Raw genomic sequence first — 20,282 nt, forward strand, 5'->3', positions numbered from 1 at the left:
TTTGGAATGCTCAATGTGGAGGATTTAATAGGGGTGAATACATTTGGGACCCGATTTATCAGAAGGCAGTCAAAACTTAATTTCGTTAGAAAGCCACACTGTATCCCCAATTTTATATTCATCAGCCATGGATCAAGATTTAAGAGTTACTTTTTTTTTGAGAGGATATAGCTTTTTTTAAATTGCAGAAGAACATGAGACAGACTTTGGATACCTGCATATACCCTAAAGGTTAAATGCAAGTAGACTATAAGGGACTATTTTTAGAAGCAAACAGGGGTCAAGGGAGAAAATATGTCCAGTCTGAGTGGTGTTAAGAGACGCAGCACATAAGGTACTGTTCTAAGACCTGGGGGTATATTTACTAAACTGCGGGTTTGAAAAAGAGGAGATGTTGCCTATAGAATCTAGCTGTCATTTTGTAGAATGTACTAAATAAATAAAATTTAGAATCTGATTGGTTGCTATAGGTAACATCTCAACTTTTTAAAACCCGAGGTTTAGTAAATATACCCCCTGGTCTACTCTTTCTGTTTACTTATTTGTTGCTGCGGAATTAGTGCCGCTATATAAAGAGATGATGATGATGATGATGGTGACGGGAAGCATACATTTATATTACACAACTTTTAGTTCCAAATATTTACAATATTTGGAAATGAACTATGGCCTTCAATGCATTTTCGTGACACGATTAATAAAAATTTAGGCTTATTTTTGCACCTAAGTAATCTGTGAAAGAGAAACTGAATTGATCAATGGTCACCCAAATCACTAAATTACGTTGTGACACTGGTATGATTATGAAAAAAAAATCAAGGAAAGATGAATCCAATATTTATTTGGAATAGGCAAAGGAAGAATTTAACCTGAATGGGGCATCCTTAAAGACTTTGAGATCTGGCATATATGCCACAAGAATTTACAAAGATCTTGACATATGTTTGAACACTAGGCAACTAAACTGAACAGCTAAGAAGCTGATTGATCTTTTGGAAGGATGTCCTGCCAGTTTTGAATTGTAGGTGTCTTGCTTGTCAGAGGTTATTAGGAAAATATAGAATTTTTGGGAGGAGCTTTTGGAGGAGCCTGGTCGCAAATAGCAAAGAGATTTTGAGGATCCGCTACAATATCAACTACAAACGATAGGTGTCATTGCACTGTCAACACTGAAACCTGCACTCTTTATCTAATACTGTAAACAGCATTTTTGCTGAAGGTCAAGTCAGGTTAGGACTTGGAGATCTCACCTGTATGCAGCCTTTGCAGGAGCAAAGTTTGGAATTGTGTTTTTCTGCTGGTGCATCAGAGTCTTGTTTTGTTTGCCTGTTTATAAACTTTGGCTTTTTCCCTAAACATTTTACATTTCTCAACCTATCGACTTCAGCTTTACGATTCTACCTTCTCCAAACCATCAATATTGGCTTTGTCCCTCATGACCCCTCCTCTCAGGACTAAACATCTTGGCCAGATTTGGTGTGAAAAGTACCCCAGCACAATATGCAATGTTTATTTTTCACAGCAATTGTGATGTTTGACTTAACTTAAACAAACAGACTCATACATACTTTACAATGCAAACTAGAGGGTTGTGCCAATGCAAAAATATTTTTTTTTACTGAATCCAGGGACAGTCCTGCTGATGACATCTTCTGTGTGTGCCCAAGGACATAGTAAGGACAAAGTGTACAGCTATTTAAAAGGGAAGAATCAACAACTGACATCATTTACACTACGTACACCTCTTTCTCTCACTGAGTACTGAACTATATGAACAACAATCATTAAGGAACATTTCTACATATGCAGCCATGCCACAATCTCAAGATACTTGTTCAGACTGAAAAATTGTATTCCACAGAGTAATACAGAATGACAGCCGACAAAGCTTATCTATACTCACCTCTATACAACATTGAGCCTTGAAAAATAAATAACTATGTCTTGCTCCGTTCTATAGAAAACTACTCTCCAAATTTATATTGTACACTTGTTCAATAATACCAACAAATGCTTGTATTTTATTAACTGATATTTATGTATCCATGAAATATATACCAACTTTAAATAAGAAAAAGCTGCCTTTAAATTGATTAAGGCATATACTGTAAAAGTACCTACGAGCTGTTTGGGACTGAGCCTCAAGTCAGTAACAAACTAAATGATTATTAAAACATGATTATGGTTCATGTGACCGAACTTTGCTCTGTCCTTACCAGCCACTCCTTGCTTTGTTTTGGATGGCAAACACATTAAAACATAAGAACATTCTCCCATTTAAAGTTACAGATTTCCAATGGCAAAAAAAACTGTCCTATAAACACTGGGACTCATCAGAGTCCTATTATAATCCATTTTTGACAGGCTTCACATGTCTCTTAAAAAACATCTTTGTGATCCACCCAGACCTGGAAAAATATCTACTCAGAGATCAAGCAACACAAACACCCTTGCTATTGCGACTTTGTATTTAAAGCTATATATCATGAATATGTGCATCATAAAACAAGTCTGTCTTAAGGGTAATGAAGCCAAATTTTATTGTCCACCATTGTCACTAAAAGCTATACAAAAACACATATCATATTAAGAGAATGATGTGATGAAAACTTAGAATACACAACTTCACACTTGTCCATGAAGCCAACTAACAATCAGCATGATTTTTTAGAAAATGAAGTCTTAAATAGAATACAGGAATATTTTCACATACCTTTTTATATGTTTTTTCCCCAAGTGGTTTTTCAGCTGTTGCGTTTCCATTCTCTGTTGCATTTCCATTCTCTGTTGCAGTAGACATCTAGGCAAAAAAACAGTTTCTGGTTACCTACTGGAGCAACAAAGAAGATATATTTCTTCCCTAGCTAGATTTCTTCCCTAGCTATCTGCTTACCCTGAATTCCTACCTTCATTTTTCTGTATCATCAAATCTCTGCCAGGTCCTGAATGCTACAAAGGGGCAGCTTATTACAGGCTTTTTGCTTACATTATACAAGGCTTTGTGGAGCTTTCGTTGAGATTTTATAACAATTAAACTGCTTAGGATGTAACCTAGAATCTCCTAAGTTGCTGGGTGTTTAGCTTGATTCAAAAATAGAAGAAACCAATGGGGATTTATTCATTTTACAATATTACAATGAGGCCAGTGCCTGCTGTAATGCTACACTAATGCTCCTTTTGGCTGCAAATCATGCCGTAACACCATTTGAAATGACATACATTAGAAAACCTCAGGCTTAGAAGAGATTGGATGTGCTTCATTTACAGAAAGAACTCTGCCAAAACAGCTGTCACGTTCCCAAGACCTGACTCTAATGCCCATATATGCGACTAGCACAGACTATTGTACCATGGAAAAGAACTACCTTTCCTCAGTTGTAAGTCATCTGGAGCAGAGGTGAATAAGTGCACTGTTCATTTATGCAGTTACTCCTGAGACCCTAAGACAGAAAAGAAACAACAGAAATTACCAGTTGTTTTTTAGGAACTATACAAACAAAACTATGCAAGCCAAACTTTGGGCCAGAGGACTGTTCTTTTTCATAAACACCAAGCTTTCTGTGTGGCTATTGATGAAAACTGTAAACAGCCATTCTGCACCCCTTTTTCCAGAAGACAATGGCTTTCATCTAGACAGCTACCAAAACTACGTACAATTTAAAATATCCTTCTGTGAAAGTTTGGAATCTTCACATATACTGTATATACATACTCACAAAAATCAAATCAAGTTAATCTGAAAATCAACTTTAAAGGTTAAACAGGCTGATCCATAAATCACTAAATTATAAAGTCTCACGTGCAAAGATCTGTCCACCTACTGTAACTCTATGTATTTGTTGATTACATGAATATTGCGTTTCTGTTATTCAATGATTGCATCAAGTGTGCATTTTATTAATAATTACACAGGAGAGAGAGGGTTTAGCGATAAAAAAGTCAGAGATTTTAGAAAAGCCAAGAACCTTATCATTGCCAAGATTCAGTCTATGAACCTAATGCCATATATTATACATTTTGCAATGTATGGCTACATGTACTGTACAATAACTCTATAAACAGAGATACAAGACAGTGTAATTCTCCTATTGTTTGATCATTACCACCTTGCATCTGTATGTTATGCTTATATATATATATCTAAAAATAACTATAATACTAATAGAAGTGACATCTATAAAGACTAACCAAGCTGTCAGGAACTGCAAGCTTACAAAGAGGAATTGTCCCTGTTTGAACCCAGCTATTTACATGTATTAATTGTCAATATTAATAATTGCTTTGTACAAACAATATGTTCCTGTGTCTACTCTGCCTTTTAACACCATACTTCTGCTTATTGTTGATGCTATTTTTAGTTATATATCATCTATGTATATTAAACATACTTAGATGATGCATACCTTTTAAAGGAATTATATTATCTTCAATCATAGTTTTGCAACCTTATCAAAGTGTGTACACTCAATTTACCCAACTGTGCATATGCAACTCTGTTAAGGATGTCTTTTCAATGAACAGCATTGTACGTTTGGGCAGATATGCATATTAGGTCAGCAAATGCACCCTGTGCCCTTGTTAAATATGGCATGCCTCTACTCACGGAAAGGAAGTACAGGTCAATTAGAATCTTGCTCCATAAAATCCAAGATAAGATCTGATAATAAAACTGCTTAAATTCCCAGTTTGTGTAACAGTCAGATGAGTAGTATCAATAAAAGATGCCTAATGTACCTGTTGACAACTTTCAGAAATACAACTCTGCAGCAGCCCCAACACGCACACACACATCACACTCAGCCAAGTTCCACAACACATATCTTTTGCTGAGCAACAAAAGTAATTTGATTTAACTTTCATAGCAAGTGATGGATTCTGCTTCTAGAACAGTCAATTGAATCAAGTGTTAGGCCAACTGAAAATAACTTTTTCATAATTCAATACCAAATAAACACAATGGGGGAAGCAGGTTTCAGAGACATTTAATGGAGATCATTTAAGGGCCATGTGCACATAAAAGTATTTACCTTGCAGCAAATAATATACCAATCTATGTATGTCGGTAGCACCTCCTGAAGATACACAATGAATATTATTTCTAATATACTAGTTTGAAAAAGAGTATCTGGTTTAATTTCCACAATCTTAATTTACTGAATCTGGTGCGATAGTGCTTTTTTCTTTGCTAATATAGAAAATAATATACCATTAGACGGAACTGATTTTTCTGTAAGCCCACTCTGTTCTGTCCGTCATAATAAACACAAAGACACTGCCTTCCATTCATGGCATGGCCTGTTGTGTTTTTATAAACTGTTGTTACAACTTTAAAGACTTTGATTTGAAGCTGGAATGTAAATGCTTAGACATTTCAAATTTAAAACTATTAATTGTGCTGTGATCATGGTCTGAATCATAACTAGGCACTTAAGATAGTCACATATGGGTATCTGAAATACAAGGACATATTAGTCATTAAAACCCCCTAAAGCCACAACACTAGATGCATCAATGTACGCCTAAATTTGTTACTTTTGCTTAAATCTCCACCCAATTGCTATGACATTGACTTGGTATTGTGAAGTTGTAAATACTCATTTTAACTTGGTATGGGGAAATGGTGGGCACATACCAAACAAGTCTGGCCTCTGCAGATACATTATTTTAGATTTTCAATACAAATGGTTCACTTATAATTCATTTATTTTAGTGTAAATAATAATTTAGTGTAAATAATAATTAGATTAGACTTCATATTTTCATGACGCTTTTACAAATTTTTCAGCAATTCAATTCAATTTAAAGCCCCATCTTTAAAACAACATATCAAGATTTTACAAAATGATCATGGCTTAAAAACATTGGAAGGAACTTTTTAAATTTGGTTTACAGCAAACGTTTATTTACAATGGTGGGGACTAACAAGATGGAGGTTACTATATTTATTTTTTAAAAAAGGAGGATTTCTAGGAAGAGCATGATAGACAAGTGTTTGTGGTATAATATGCCAACTCACACTGATAGGTCCACTAAACAGTGTGTGAGAGTGTGTGGTTACCATAATTGTAAGTGTCTGGCACACCGAGCTCTGCAGCTGTCAAACTACAGAAACCGAAGATGGGTGAGACAGAGCTGCAGCGCATGCACAGCACCTCTGTTTCAGTTATCTTCGGCTGTTTTAGAGAAGCAACTCCCATGGAACGAAAGATGCTGACTCCAGGGGTAATTATAATGGACAACAGGAACTGGGGGCACAACTATGAGGGATAAAAGGAACTGGGGGCACAACTATGAGGGATAACAGTAACTGGGGGCACAACTATGAGGGATAACAGGAACTGGGGGCACAACTATGAGGGATAACAGGACCTGGGGGTACAACTATGAGGGATAACAGGGACTGGGGGCACAACTATGAGGGATAACAGGGACCGGGGGTACAACTATGAGGGATAACAGGAACTGGGGGCACAACTATGAGTCATAACAAGAACTGGGGGCACAACTATGAGGGACAACATGAATGGGGGGCACAACTATGAGGGATAGCAGGAACTGGAGGCACAACTATGAGGGATAACAGGAACTAGGGGCACAACTATGAGGGACAACAGAAACTTGGTGCACAACTATGAGGGGCAACCGGAACTGGGAGCACAACTATGAGGCACAACAGGAACTGGGTGCACAACTATGAGGGATAACAGGAACTGGGGGCACAACTATGAGGGATAACAGGAACTGGGGCACAACTATAAGTCATAAGGGGAACTGCGGGCACAACTATGAGGGATAACAGGAACTGGGGGACAACTATGAGGGGCAACAGGAACTGTGGGGCACAACTATGAGTCATAGCAGGAACTGGGGGCACAACAATGAGGGACAACAGGAACTGGGGGTACAACTGTGAGGGATAGCAGGAACTGGGGGCACAACTATGAGGGACAACAGGAACTGGGGGCACAACTATGAGTCATAACAGGAACTGGGGGCACAACTATGAGGAATAACAGGAACTGCAGGCACAAGTATGAGGGATAACAGGAATTGGGGGCACAACTATGAGGGATAACAGGAACTAGGGGCACAACTATGAGGGATAACAGGAACTGGGGGCACAACTATGAGTCATAACAGGAACTGGGGGCACAACTATGAGTCATAACAGGAACTGGGGGCACAACTATGAGGGACAACATGAATGGGGGGCACAACTATGAGTCATAGCAGGAACTGGGGGCACAACAATGAGGGACAACAGGAACTGGGGGTACAACTGTGAGGGATAGCAGGAACTGGGGGCACAACTATGAGGGACAACAGGAACTGGGGGCACAACTATGAGTCATAACAGGAACTGGGGGCACAACTATGAGGAATAACAGGAACTGCAGGCACAAGTATGAGGGATAACAGGAATTGGGGGCACAACTATGAGGGATAACAGGAACTAGGGGCACAACTATGAGGGATAACAGGAACTGGGGGCACAACTATGAGTCATAACAGGAACTGGGGGCACAACTATGAGTCATAACAGGAACTGGGGGCACAACTATGAGGGACAACATGAATGGGGGGCACAACTATGAGGGATGGCAGGAACTGGGGGCACAACTATGAGGAATAACAGGAACTAGGGGCACAACTATGAGGGACAACAGGAACTGGGTGCACAACTATGAGGGACAACAGGAACTGGGAGCACAAATATGAGTCATAACAGGAACTGCAGGCACAACTATGAGGCACAACAGAAACTGGGGGCACAACTATGAGGGATAGCAGGAACTGGGGGCACAACTATGAGGGATAACAGGAACTGGGGCACAACTATAAGTCATAAGAGGAACTGCGGGCACAACTATGAGGGATAACAGGGACTGGGGGCACAACTATGAGGGATAACAGGGACCGGGGGTACAACTATGAGGGATAACAGGAACTGGGGCACAACTATACGTCATAACAGGAACTGCGGGCACAACTATGAGGGATAACAGGAACTGGGGGACAACTATGAGTGGCAACAGGAACTGGGGGCACCACTATGAGTCATAACAGGAACTGGCGGCACAATTATGATGCATAACAGGATCTGGGGACACAAGTATGAGGGATAGCAGAAATTGGGGGCACAACTATGAGTCATAACAGGAACTGCAGGCACAACTATGAGGCACAAAAGGAACTGGGGGCACAACTATGAGGGATAACAGGAACTGGGGGCACAACTATGAGGGATAACAGGAACTGGAGGCACAACTATAAGACATAACAGGAACTGGGGCACAATTATAAAGCATAACATAAACTGGTCACACAACTATGTGGCATAAAACTGGAGAGCACAGGTTTAAGGCATAATATGATCTGGAGCACAACTATGTGGCACAGGATGAACTGGGGGCGGTATTGTGTGGCATAACATGACAGTTTATTTCCTGGTCCCATTACTATTAACATTATAATGATATTAGCGTGATAAAATAATAAATAAATAACATATAAATATATATACACAGTGGTCAAAGAGGAAATTTAGTAGTATTAGTATGGCTAATGTCAGTGAATGTAATTTGATAGTTTTACGATCAAAACATTAAAGGATGTGACGTATGGCATGCCACTGTATACCAGCACACTTCGACCAATCTATAATATAAATGTCTAGTGGCGTGTGTTAGTCTGTCTGAGTGTGTGTGGAAAAAATAAAACCAAGATGCAGCGCCACCTGCTGGGTGGAGTTATACACTGACCTACTAAATTCTTAGTGTGTGTGTAAAAAAAAAATCAGAAAGGGCTGAAATTTGGTATACTAAGATGTTTTTAATTTGTTAATTTTATTTGTTAATTGTTAAAAGTGTTTATAAAGATTTAAAAAAAATATATATATATTTCTTGAAGGAGAAGTGACAGTTAGGAGTGGTTGGTGGTTGCCGGGGGTGACAGTGGGGAGTGGTTGGTGGTTGAGGCCTGGGCTATGTCCCAAATGCATGACAAGAACCTTTTTAACACCTTAAGTAGCTTGATTTGACTAGAATGCATGAGTATCATGTACGGGTTAACTTGTCTATAATATAAATGTCTAGTGGCGTGTGTTAGTCTATCTGTGTGTGTGTGTGGAAAAAATAAAACCAAGCTGCAGGGCCACCTGCTGGGTGGAGTTATACACTGACCTACTAAATTCTTAGTGTGTGTGGAAAAAAAAATTCAGAAAGGGCTGAAATTTGATATACTAAGATGTTTTTAATTTGTTAATTTAATTTGTTAATTGTTAAAAGTGTTTATAAAGATTTTTTTTTAAAAAAAATATATATTTCTTGAAGGAGAAGTGACAGTTGGGAGTGGTTGGTGGTTGCCGGGGGTGACAGTGGGGAGTGGTTGGTGGTTGCCGGGGGTGACAGAGTGAGGAGTGTGATACTCAGGACCGCTGAGAGAGATCCCTGTGTCTGGATAGACATCTGGATAGATGTGGCAATGAAAATGAAGGATGAGGTGATGGAGAAGAATGATGAGGTGGTGACATGTGGACAAAACCACGTTAAAAAAGGGCGCTTACGTCGGGAAGTAACGCTCTTCCCCTGAGGAGGCCTGGGCTATGGCCCAAATGCATGACAAGAACCTTTTTAACACCTTAAGTAGCTTGATTTGACTAGAATGCATGAGTATCATGCACGGGTTAACTTGTATATATATATATATATGTGTGCATGTGTGTGTACAACCGACATACCTGGGCTTGAAAAGATTTTTACTGGCGCACTGATAGAAAAATGTTGCCAACCCCTTTCCTAGGCACAGATTTCTTACTTCACATAGGCACCCCCTAGTCCCCCTGCGCAGTTTGCCGTCAGGATAGCAAGAGGGCTGTTCATTAGGAAATTACATTCCTTAGTTACTAATTAATGTTCTTAATCCTTGGTTCAGCAAAAACTTATGTTCATAACATGACATGACAGAATCTCCCAGCTAGCTAAGTATTATGAACTTAAATCATTGCAAAATGCTTTTTGATCAGGGGTCAATTCCTCTACATTTTTGTGGAAAAAGTAGAGGAATGTAGAAAAACAGACCATTACATATACAAATGTATTCCTGTAGCGTAGTACTTTGTTTTGTGCCTCCATTATTCTTCATACAGCTCGACAAATGCTTTGATCAGTATAATAAAATGTATACTCCAGGGTAAAGGTCATGCAAAGTGTGATGACGTCTGCCATCTAGACATCACACCTGCATGGAAATGTCAGGGTGTGTGCAGTTCCGGCTGCTTTATTAAGCTTTCAAATGCAGCAGTGCAGCTTGTCTGATCTGTTTTATCTGTTTGTGTCATCAGTTTTACTACAGTCATATTCTTTTTTCACCACATGACCCAATATGAGCATTTCTAACTCCAACTCATCTTTTTACACAGAAACTGGTTTCTTTTTCCCTTCATTTCAGTATCAAGCCTTCTTGAGTTAAACCTAATATAGAGCATTTATCAAACTTCACTGAAATACTGGTAATATTGAAATGACAGAAATTTTATTCCAAAATTTAGAAAGCCACTTATTACTAAGCAATATGCTCATTAAACAAAAACAGTGACATTAACTATTATGCATTTAAAAAAATTATATATAATTGCAATACAAAACATAAGAATAATTTGAACACAATTGAAACATTAAATCCTCCTATACATTTCATCCTTCTGTTGTCACAATAGATGTTACTACCACCATTCTAAAACCACCAATCTAACTATAGGCTTTATAGATTGTATATTAAATAATTTTACAATACATAAAAATGTGTAAAAATTCTCCAAGATATAAAGTAATTATGTAGTTAGCTATAGCTGGTAATTAGTCATAATTTATAAACAGTACTTAATAATTTAAATGTCTACTAGTAGCACCTGTAGGGTCAGCTTCTATTAGTGATCTTCTCCTCTTTCCCATAAAACTTAATTTGTTCAGTGGTACATCTATAGTTGTTGACTAGTAAGGATTCAGCTAATGAGCCACACAGGGGTGACAGTAGACAGACATTGCTGTACAAGATCTATTAGTCACAACAGTACCAAATTTGCAGGTAAAAGCCGAAAAACAGGCAAAAGGTAGAGGCAGAGGGCAGGGTTCAACGGTCAGGAGACAAAGCAATGGTCAGCAACAATAAACACGATAAACAACATGTCCCAATTCAGAATGCAGAACCTATAATACCGCTTTCATACTGCCGTCCCTGCAATTTCCCGGGTTTTTTAAGCCGGAGTCTCAGAGCGTCCCAGTCAAGAGACCCCGTTCACACTGCACCTTGAACCTGGGAATTTCCCAGATCGACCCCATTCATACAGCCCTGGCAATAAGTGTCAGTCATCACAAGATCACTATTTTTTTTGCATACAAAGATGAGGTCAAAGTAGGTGGTGACTGTTCACAGCATTGCTTTAATCATGGCCTACCAGTCACTATTGTGTACCCCAGAGTTCCTGTTTTATTGCGTTTATTTGCTGTTTTATACAGCAAATGAGAGCTTAATGCAGCTGCATGGTGTCATTTCAGGAGAAAGGAGCAATTTCTGCCACAGAGGGAGAATACTCAGCATCTGTATATGCACAGGAGGAGAGTTTTTCTCAGGGCCAGCATTTCCTCCATATTGAGATTCAGTGCTGCGACTAACCAAACAATGTGTGCCAGAGAACGCAGCCACGGAGAAGCTTTCTGGTCTACTGTGGAATCTTTTGAGGACCAGCAGTGGATGGCACACTTTCGTATGTCACGTGGGACACTTCAGTATGTACTGGACCTTATCACCCCAGCACTTTATAAACAGTCAACAAACTTCAGAAAACCCATTGCACCAAGTAGGAGGCTAGAAATTGTGTTGTGGTTGTAGGCTACCCCATGCAAATACCGCACAATCTCCTGCTTGTTTGGAGTGGGGATATCCACAGTTTGTGCATGAAGTCACTAAGGCATTGCTGGAAGCCCTTTACCATCGTTTCATCACCTTACCTGAAGGACAGCGACTGGATGACACCATCACTGGATTCCTGTGACATGGATATCCACAGTGTGCTGGAGCAATCGACGGGACATACATCCCTATCATTGCCCCCACAGACAACCCTGCTGATTACTACAACCGCAAAGGCTGGCATTCCATTATTCTACAGGCTGTAGTTTGACCAAAACTATTGGTAAGCATCATTTATTAGTGTAATGTGACTGTGTCATACAATGTCTATCGTCAAACAAAGGTAAATATATTTTATTTTCAGTTTTACAGATGTATTTATCGGCTGGCCTGGACATTCTCATGATGCCAGAGTTCTGGCCAATTCACATCTGTACCAGATTGCAGAGGACATACAAGATGGTGGTTGTTCCCTAGCGAGGTAAATATCTATATCTTATTGGATGATGTTTTCTTCAGCTAGATAATACATTCATGTATTTTTGGGTATTTATTTACTGCGCCTGTTCCTCTCTAGATGTTCCACTTTCAAAATACACTTAAAACATATACCAGCAGGTGTATTGTGTTCTGGAACCAACATTTGGATAGCGTGTTTGTTTTTTTAATTTGGAGCTAGACATTATAGATTGAAAGATTAATAGGTGTACTGATTCTTTTAAATGTTCCAATATTCTCTGTAAAGCACTACTGCAATGTAATGTGTTACATTTCTTTACAGAAATCAAAGCTTGTGAATGGTGTGGTGATCCCAGTACACATCTTCGGGAATGCAGCTTACCCTTTGCGGCGATGGTTGATGAAGGGATTCACACAGCAACATCAACTGTCTGTGAAACAAATTTGCTTCACTCAAACCCTCAGCTCAGCTGGGATGGTGGTAGAAAATGCCTTTGGACGCTTGATAGGACGTTGGTGGTGTTTATTGAAGTGCAATGAAATTGACACCAAACTTATGCCCCATGTAGTTGCTGCTTGCTGTATTTACACAATATTTATGAAATACAGAAAGAGCAGGTTCTACCAGAGTGGAATATACACCACTGTCAGTGCTTTCTGTGGACTCTACGGGTTATAAGCTAGAACGCACAAATACCTCTGCAGAACTCATTAGTACCACCATCACCGCCAATCTGTCCTCCATTACTGACTAGAGCAGACAAGGGAAAACTAAGGAAAATATTTTTATTCAAAATGTTTTTTCTTTGTTAAATGGTACATATTTCCTCATATGTACCTATATAAAGTGCTGATTTGCAAAAACACAAAACTATAACAATATTAAAAAAACATATAAATGTACACACCCATGTTGCGCAAACAGTAGTGCGAGTCTACACTTTCTTTTAGTGTTTGCTTAGATCACAAAACATCTTTAGCTTTAAATAACAATATACATATTGTTGTCTTACACTCAGACAATAACAAAATTATAATTGTCCACAATATTATTTCATTACCTACAACTGTCAGTAATGTGGATAGTCTTGATTTGGTTGACTTGCTGTGTACTCAGGGTCATGGACAGTAGTTGGATATTCTTAATTATGGGTAGTAGGTGGGTAGTCAAGGTTATGTGTAGCCATTTGTGGTTGATGATGTGTGGTGTTTATTGGAGAACCTGAGTTAGGGTGCACCATTTGTTGGTCTCTGTTATACATGGGGTAAGGTGCCTCTACATGGTATGGCGGTTGTGCATGTCCCTGCATTCTTGGCAGGAGTCGATCCAGGTAACCCATCATACATTCACGGTTCTCACGGAGAATACACTCTTGCATACCCATGAATTGGGTTACAAAGGAGTCCTGGAGCTCGCACTCATTGTCCATGAATCTTTGTAGATGTGCATCCTCTTGGGCAGCCATAGCCGTATCCATTGCCTTTAGGTGGTCTAACATCACTGTGGTCATGGTTTTGGTAGCTATTTCCAACTTCTTTGGTCTCTTCCTTTTGTTAGGAACATTGTAAACTAGAAATGGGAAAAAGAAAGGAAAAAAAATTAGGATCATTGAGGATGACAGTATATTACTGTAAAATTAAATAGCAGTTTTGCAAGCAGATATGTGCTTGAGGTCTCCTCCCTCCTGCAAAATAGCTTCACGCTGCAACATATACGTGTTCAAGTTTTAATATGTTTCTATGTTTAATTTAGGAGTCTAGTAGTTGTAGTTTTGTAGATGTAGTTGTAGTTTTGTAGATGTAGTTGTAGTTGTAGTTTTGTAGATGTAGTCGTAGTTTTGTAGATATAGTTGTTCTGTAGTTTTATAGTTGTAGTTGTGCCTAGTTATTAGTTTAGTAATGTTACACTTTCATTAATTTCATTTATTTCATTATATTTACAAATTACGAAACTTACCGTTTGAACATAATGTTGTGCTCTGTGGTGATTGCAAAGGTTGGTTCACTGACAACGGTTGCGTCTCCTGCAAGGACTGCGTATCTGCTGCAGGCTGTGCTGATGCCAAAGGTTGCGAATCTTGAAATTCATCTGCGGACAGATTGATTGTGTCTTCTGCACTATTGGACCACTCCAAATCAGCATGTTCCTCTACTGACTCGTCGCTAGTCACCACTGCAGGCTAGCTAGACTCGCGGCTTTCTGGTGGAGGAGTAAGAGCATCCCGGCAACTAGATGAATATAGTGCAATGGGATTTGAAAGTGCTGAATTTCCAAACACCATTGTTAGTAGAACGGACATTCCATTCTTGCAGAACCACTTTTCTGATGGTTGTTATCATGAACTTTTACATTATTTTTGTTACGCAGGGATTTTAATTTGTTCACAACCTTTATTCCATGTTGTGTCATAATTTTTGCAATGTTTGAATAAACAGTTGCATCCTTTACAGTCCCTGTTATTTGTCTTTTTATCTCTTCCTCCCCCCTGATATCTAGCAACTCTCTGACCTCTTCTTCCATTCAATGCAACATTCTCTCAGCTTCCCTATGCTTCTCAATGCTTCTCCTTCTCGACTCTTCTGCAGTAGCATAATGATGACGTCATCCTCAAGCCTCCCAGACATCCAATCAGTTGCTTTATGTAAAACCCGGGTTGAAAAAACCATTCATACTGCAGGCTAACCAGAGCCGACACGGGAATTACCCCACCAAAAGTCCCAGGTCTAAATCCTGGGTTTGCAGACCCGTGATTTTTCACTAACACCATTCATACTGCGCCTAAACCCGGGTCGTATGGGCTTGCCCTGGAAAAAAACAGGATTTTTCATGCAGTATGAATGGCGTTTTACAGACGCTTAACATAGGGCCTTAGAAGATGCCAACCAGGTAAGGACCTAACAGTGATGCCACTTGTGTCATACAACTGATTGTGAAAGTGTTCTAAGACTGAATGCACAACTGTCATTTAAACATATCGATATGAACATCATATTCACACTTCTCCCTCTTACAAAATGAGGAGCAACAGTTCTCCACTGTATTATTAATTAGGGATGTGCACCGGCGACTTTTGAGGTCTCGTGTTTTGTGTTTTGGATCCGGATTTTCGTTATTTTTGAGGTTCGGATTTGTCTCGCAAAACACTTGAGGAAAGGTCTCGGTTCGGATTTAAGGTATTGGATTCGGATTTTTTTTGAAAAAAACATAAAAAGTTTAAAAATCAAGTTTTTGGGCTTATTTTCACTCCTAGGCTATTATTAACCTCAATAACATTCAATAACAAGCATTTCCACTAATTTACAGTGTATTCTGAACACCTCACAATATAGTTATTAGTCCAAAACGTTGCAACAAGGTATCTTTCTGGACTGCGTAGAGGAGTGGGTCACCACAATATATTATAAACCCTGAACTTTTATGATTCGCACCAATAATTGTACCTGGACTGCGTAGAGGAGTGGGTCACCACAATATATATTAAAAACCCTGAACTTTTATGATTCGCACCAATAATTGTACCTGGACTGCGTAGAGGAGTGGGTCACCACAATATCTTAAAAACCCTGAACTTTTATGATTCGCACCAATAATTGTACCTGGACTGCGTAGAGGAGTGGGTCACCACAATATCTTAAAAACCCTGAACTTTTATGATTCGCACCAATAATTGTACCTGGACTGCGTAGAGGAGTGGGTCACCACAATATCTTAAAAACCCTGAACTTTTATGATTCGCACCAATAATTGTACCTGGACTGCGTAGAGGAGTGGGTCACCACAATATCTTAAAAACCCTGAACTTTTATGATTCGCACCAATAATTGTACCTGGACTGCGTAGAGGAGTGGGTCACCACAATATCTTAAAAACCCTGAACTTTTATGATTCGCACCAATAATTGTACCTGGACTGCGTAGAGGAGTGGGTCACCACAATATCTTAAAAACCCTGAACTTTTATGATTCGCACCAATAATTGTACCTGGACTGCGTAGAGGAGTGGGTCACCACAATATCTTAAAAACCCTGAACTTTTATGATTCGCACCAATAATTGTACCTGGACTGCGTAGAGGAGTGGGTCACCACAATATCTTAAAAACCCTGAACTTTTATGATTCGCACCAATAATTGTACCTGGACTGCGTAGAGGAGTGGGTCACCACAATATCTTAAAAACCCTGAACTTTTATGAGTCGCACCAATAATTGTACCTGGACTGCGTAGAGGAGTGGGTCACCACAATATCTTAAAAACCCTGAACTTTTATGATTCGCACCAATAATTGTACCTGGACTGCGTAGAGGAGTGGGTCACCACAATATCTTAAAAACCCTGAACTTTTATGATTCGCACCAATAATTGTACCTGGACTGCGTAGAGGAGTGGGCACTGGGCACCACAATAAAATATATAAAAAACCTTCAACAGATCTGCATTACACTACACATACGGCTGCTCCTCCATCCTCTCCATCATATACATGTTGGAGTTTTAGCGTGTGACAACCTCTTGTTTTTGATAATGTCAGTGCATTTTGAATATTTTTCAATTTGCCCCACACCACTGAATGTACTTTATCTATGATACGCAATACGCATCTATCTATCTTGACTGCGTAGTGTGGTGGCCCCGGTACACAATTTGGTACCGAGGCCACAATATAATTAAAAAACCCTCCACGTGTCTGAATTCCACCAAACAAGTATCTGGACTGCATAGTGGGGTGGCCCCGGTACCCAATTTGATACCGGGGCCACAATACCTCCTCCAAACATGGTACAGACAATTCGTCATTGAGAGACCCCAGACAGACAGGGTCGAAGTGTTATTGTTTGACTTTGTAAACCCAAAAAAATGTCCCTGTTGCACATAGTCGTGCAATGAAGACTGACTTTTTCATTTAAAGGCACGATCTTTAAAGTGTAGTGTTTGTAAGTCTAAGTCATATTATACTTTTGGTAAAATTGGTTTATTTTGTTCCTCTTTATGGTAATTAATTAGTAATAGAATTAAAGTAGGAAATAGAATTAAAGTATGAAATAGAATTAAAGTAGGAAATAGAATTAAAGTATGAAATAGAATTAAAGTAGGAAATAGAGTGGTATAGAGTTGTAGTGTGGTATAGATAGAGTGGTCCACACAATATAATAATAAAACCCTCAACTGGTCTGAATTCCACCAAACAAGTATCTGGACTGCGTAGTGGGGTGGCCCCGGTACACAATTTGGTACCGGGGCCACAATACCTCCATCAACCCTCTAAATCCCACTCCACTGATGGCGGACACCGGGCGCACGTCTAACACCAACATTGCAGTTACAGCCGCAGTTATACGCTTTGCAATAGGGTGACTACTATCGTATTTGGTGGTCATGGCAAACGACTGTTGGACGGTCAATTGTTTTGTGAAAGACTTAGCGGTCTTACGACTTCCCCTCTGGGAAGATGACCGACTAACAGCAGCAACAGCAGCAGTGGCAGTAGTAGGCGTACCGCTGCAGGATTCCTCGGATGAATCCCGTATTGAGGAGGACTCAGTCTGGCTGCTGACTTGGGCTGCAGGACTGAATCTGATGGAGATTGTGGAGGAAGTTGACGAGGAGGGTGTTGCTGGTGTGTATCCAACTGGACCACGGGATTTAGGTGTCCCTGTACCGATGAGGGTCCTAGCCCCAGTTCCTGAACTAACCACTGAACTATGAAGGTTATTCAGGTGACGTATAAGGGAGGATGTTCCTAGGTGGGCAAGATCCTTACCCCTGCTTATTTGAGCTTTACATAAGCTACATATTGCCATACATTGGTTGTCTGGATTTGGATAAAAATAACTCCAGACCGAAGAGGTGCATTTTTTGGTCTTCTGACCAGGCATGACGATGGGCTTTTTCATCCCATGGACATCAGCTGTTTCCCCCCCTGGTGCCTCATTTACAATAACCACATCACCATCCTCATCATCAAGTTCCTCCACAGCGCCAGCTACATCATCAATAGCCTCCTCCCGAGCCACCTCTTCCCGTACAGTGATGGGAAGGTCAGGCTTGACAACCACCAACACCCTTGGACTCGCCTTGGGGATTTGTGATAATTTCTCTTTAGAAGGCAGAGTTGTTTGCTGTTTTGTTGCTGACAGCATAACTCTCTTCAATTTTTTGTAGGGGGGGGGGAGGAGGAGGAGGGCTAAGATCCGTGGGTGAAGCTGAACCACTAGTCATGAACACGGGCCAGGGCCTAAGCCGTTCCTTGCCACTCCGTGTCGTAAATGGCATATTGGCAACTTTACGTTTCTCCTCAGATGATTTTAAGTTTCTCTTTTTGCTACTTTTTCTTAACTTGGGCTTTTTGGATTTTACATGCCCGGTACTACGAGATTGGGCATCGGGCTTGGAAGACGACGTTGATGGCATTTCATCGTCTATGTCATGACTAGTGGCAGCAGCTTCAGCATTAGGAGGAAGTGGGTCTTGATCTTTCCCTACTTTATCCTCCAAATTTTTGGTCTCCATTATATGTAGCACAAGATACTGCAGAATGTGTGAACTTGGTAATATTGCAGTACCAATGGACTTATACTGCTGGATTGGTTTTGCAAATTTGGTTATAATTATTATATATTTTTTTTTTTTTAAATTTTTTATTTTTTTTTACTTTTTTTTTATTTTTAAAAAACTTGGGAATAGTGGGGAAATAACTATGCCCTTAGAAGCACAGAGCACAGGACACAGCACCACTGGACTGAACAGGACACGGCACAGGACCCAGCAGCACTACGGAACTCAGCAGGACAGAGCACAGGACACAGCACCACTGGACTGATACTGCAGAATGTGTGAACTTGGTAATATTGCAGTACCAATGGACTTATAATGCTGGATTGGTTTTGCAAATTTGGTTATAATTATTATATTTTTATTTTTTTTTAAATTTTTTATTTTTTTTTACTTTTTTTTTATTTTTAAAAAACTTGGGAATAGTGGGGAAATAACTATGCCCTTAGAAGCACAGAGCACAGGACACAGCACCACTGGACTGAACAGGACACGGCACAGGACCCAGCAGCACTACGGAACTCAGCAGGACAGAGCACAGGACACAGCACCACTGGACTGATACTGCAGAATGTGTGAACTTGGTAATATTGCAGTACCAATGGACTTATAATGCTGGATTGGTTTTGCAAATTTGGTTATAATTATTATATATTTTTTTTTTTTTTAAATTTTTTATTTTTTTTTACTTTTTTTTTATTTTTTAAAAACTTGGGAATAATGGGGAAATAACTATGCCCTTAGAAGCACAGAGCACAGGACACAGCACCACTGGACTGAACAGGACACGGCACAGGACCCAGCAGCACTACGGAACTCAGCAGGACAGAGCACAGGACACAGCACCACTGGACTGATACTGCAGAATGTGTAAACTTTGTAATATTGCAGTACCACTGGACTTTTACTGCTGAATGTGTGAACTTGGTAATATTGCAGTACCAATGGGCTTATACTGCAGGATTGGTTGTGCAAATTTTGTGGTAATTAAAAAATATTAAAGTAGTTTTTGGTATTTTTTAAAAAAACTTTTTTTTATTTTTTTAAACACAGGGGAATATTGGGGAAATAACTATGCCCTTAGAAGCACAGAGCACAGGACACAGCACCACTGGACTGAACAGGACACAGCACAGGACCCAGCAGCACCACTGACCTCAGAAGGACAGAGCACAGCACACAGCACCACTGGACTGATACTGCAGAACACAGCACAGCACAGCACAGCACAGCACAGAACTAAACAGCACAGCACAGCACAGCACAGCACAGCACAGAACTAAACAGCACAGCACTAAACAGCACAGAACTAAACAGCACAGAACTAAACAGCACAGAGGACCACCTAACACACCCTCCCTC

General features: G+C 39.8%; 1 protein-coding gene across 2 annotated transcripts in view; it reads right to left on the reverse strand.

Annotated features, from left to right (window-relative positions):
* The window catches only part of PIP5K1B (phosphatidylinositol-4-phosphate 5-kinase type 1 beta), a 252,655-nt gene that overhangs the window by 185,570 nt on the left and 46,803 nt on the right, over positions 1 to 20,282 (reverse strand). The window contains exons 2-3 of one of the 2 annotated variants that reach the window (XM_075208679.1): positions 3,366 to 3,440; positions 2,714 to 2,800 (exon numbers count right to left, since the gene is read on the reverse strand). In XM_075208679.1, the coding sequence (XP_075064780.1) occupies positions 2,714 to 2,800 (87 nt within the window). In that variant the 5' untranslated portion in view covers positions 3,366 to 3,440. The remainder of the gene's footprint in view (positions 1 to 2,713; positions 2,801 to 3,365; positions 3,441 to 20,282) is intronic. The other variant, XM_075208689.1, reaches the window with a different exon arrangement.

This window comes from Mixophyes fleayi, chromosome 1, assembly GCF_038048845.1.
Source record: "Mixophyes fleayi isolate aMixFle1 chromosome 1, aMixFle1.hap1, whole genome shotgun sequence".
Taxonomy (NCBI): domain Eukaryota; kingdom Metazoa; phylum Chordata; class Amphibia; order Anura; family Limnodynastidae; genus Mixophyes; species Mixophyes fleayi.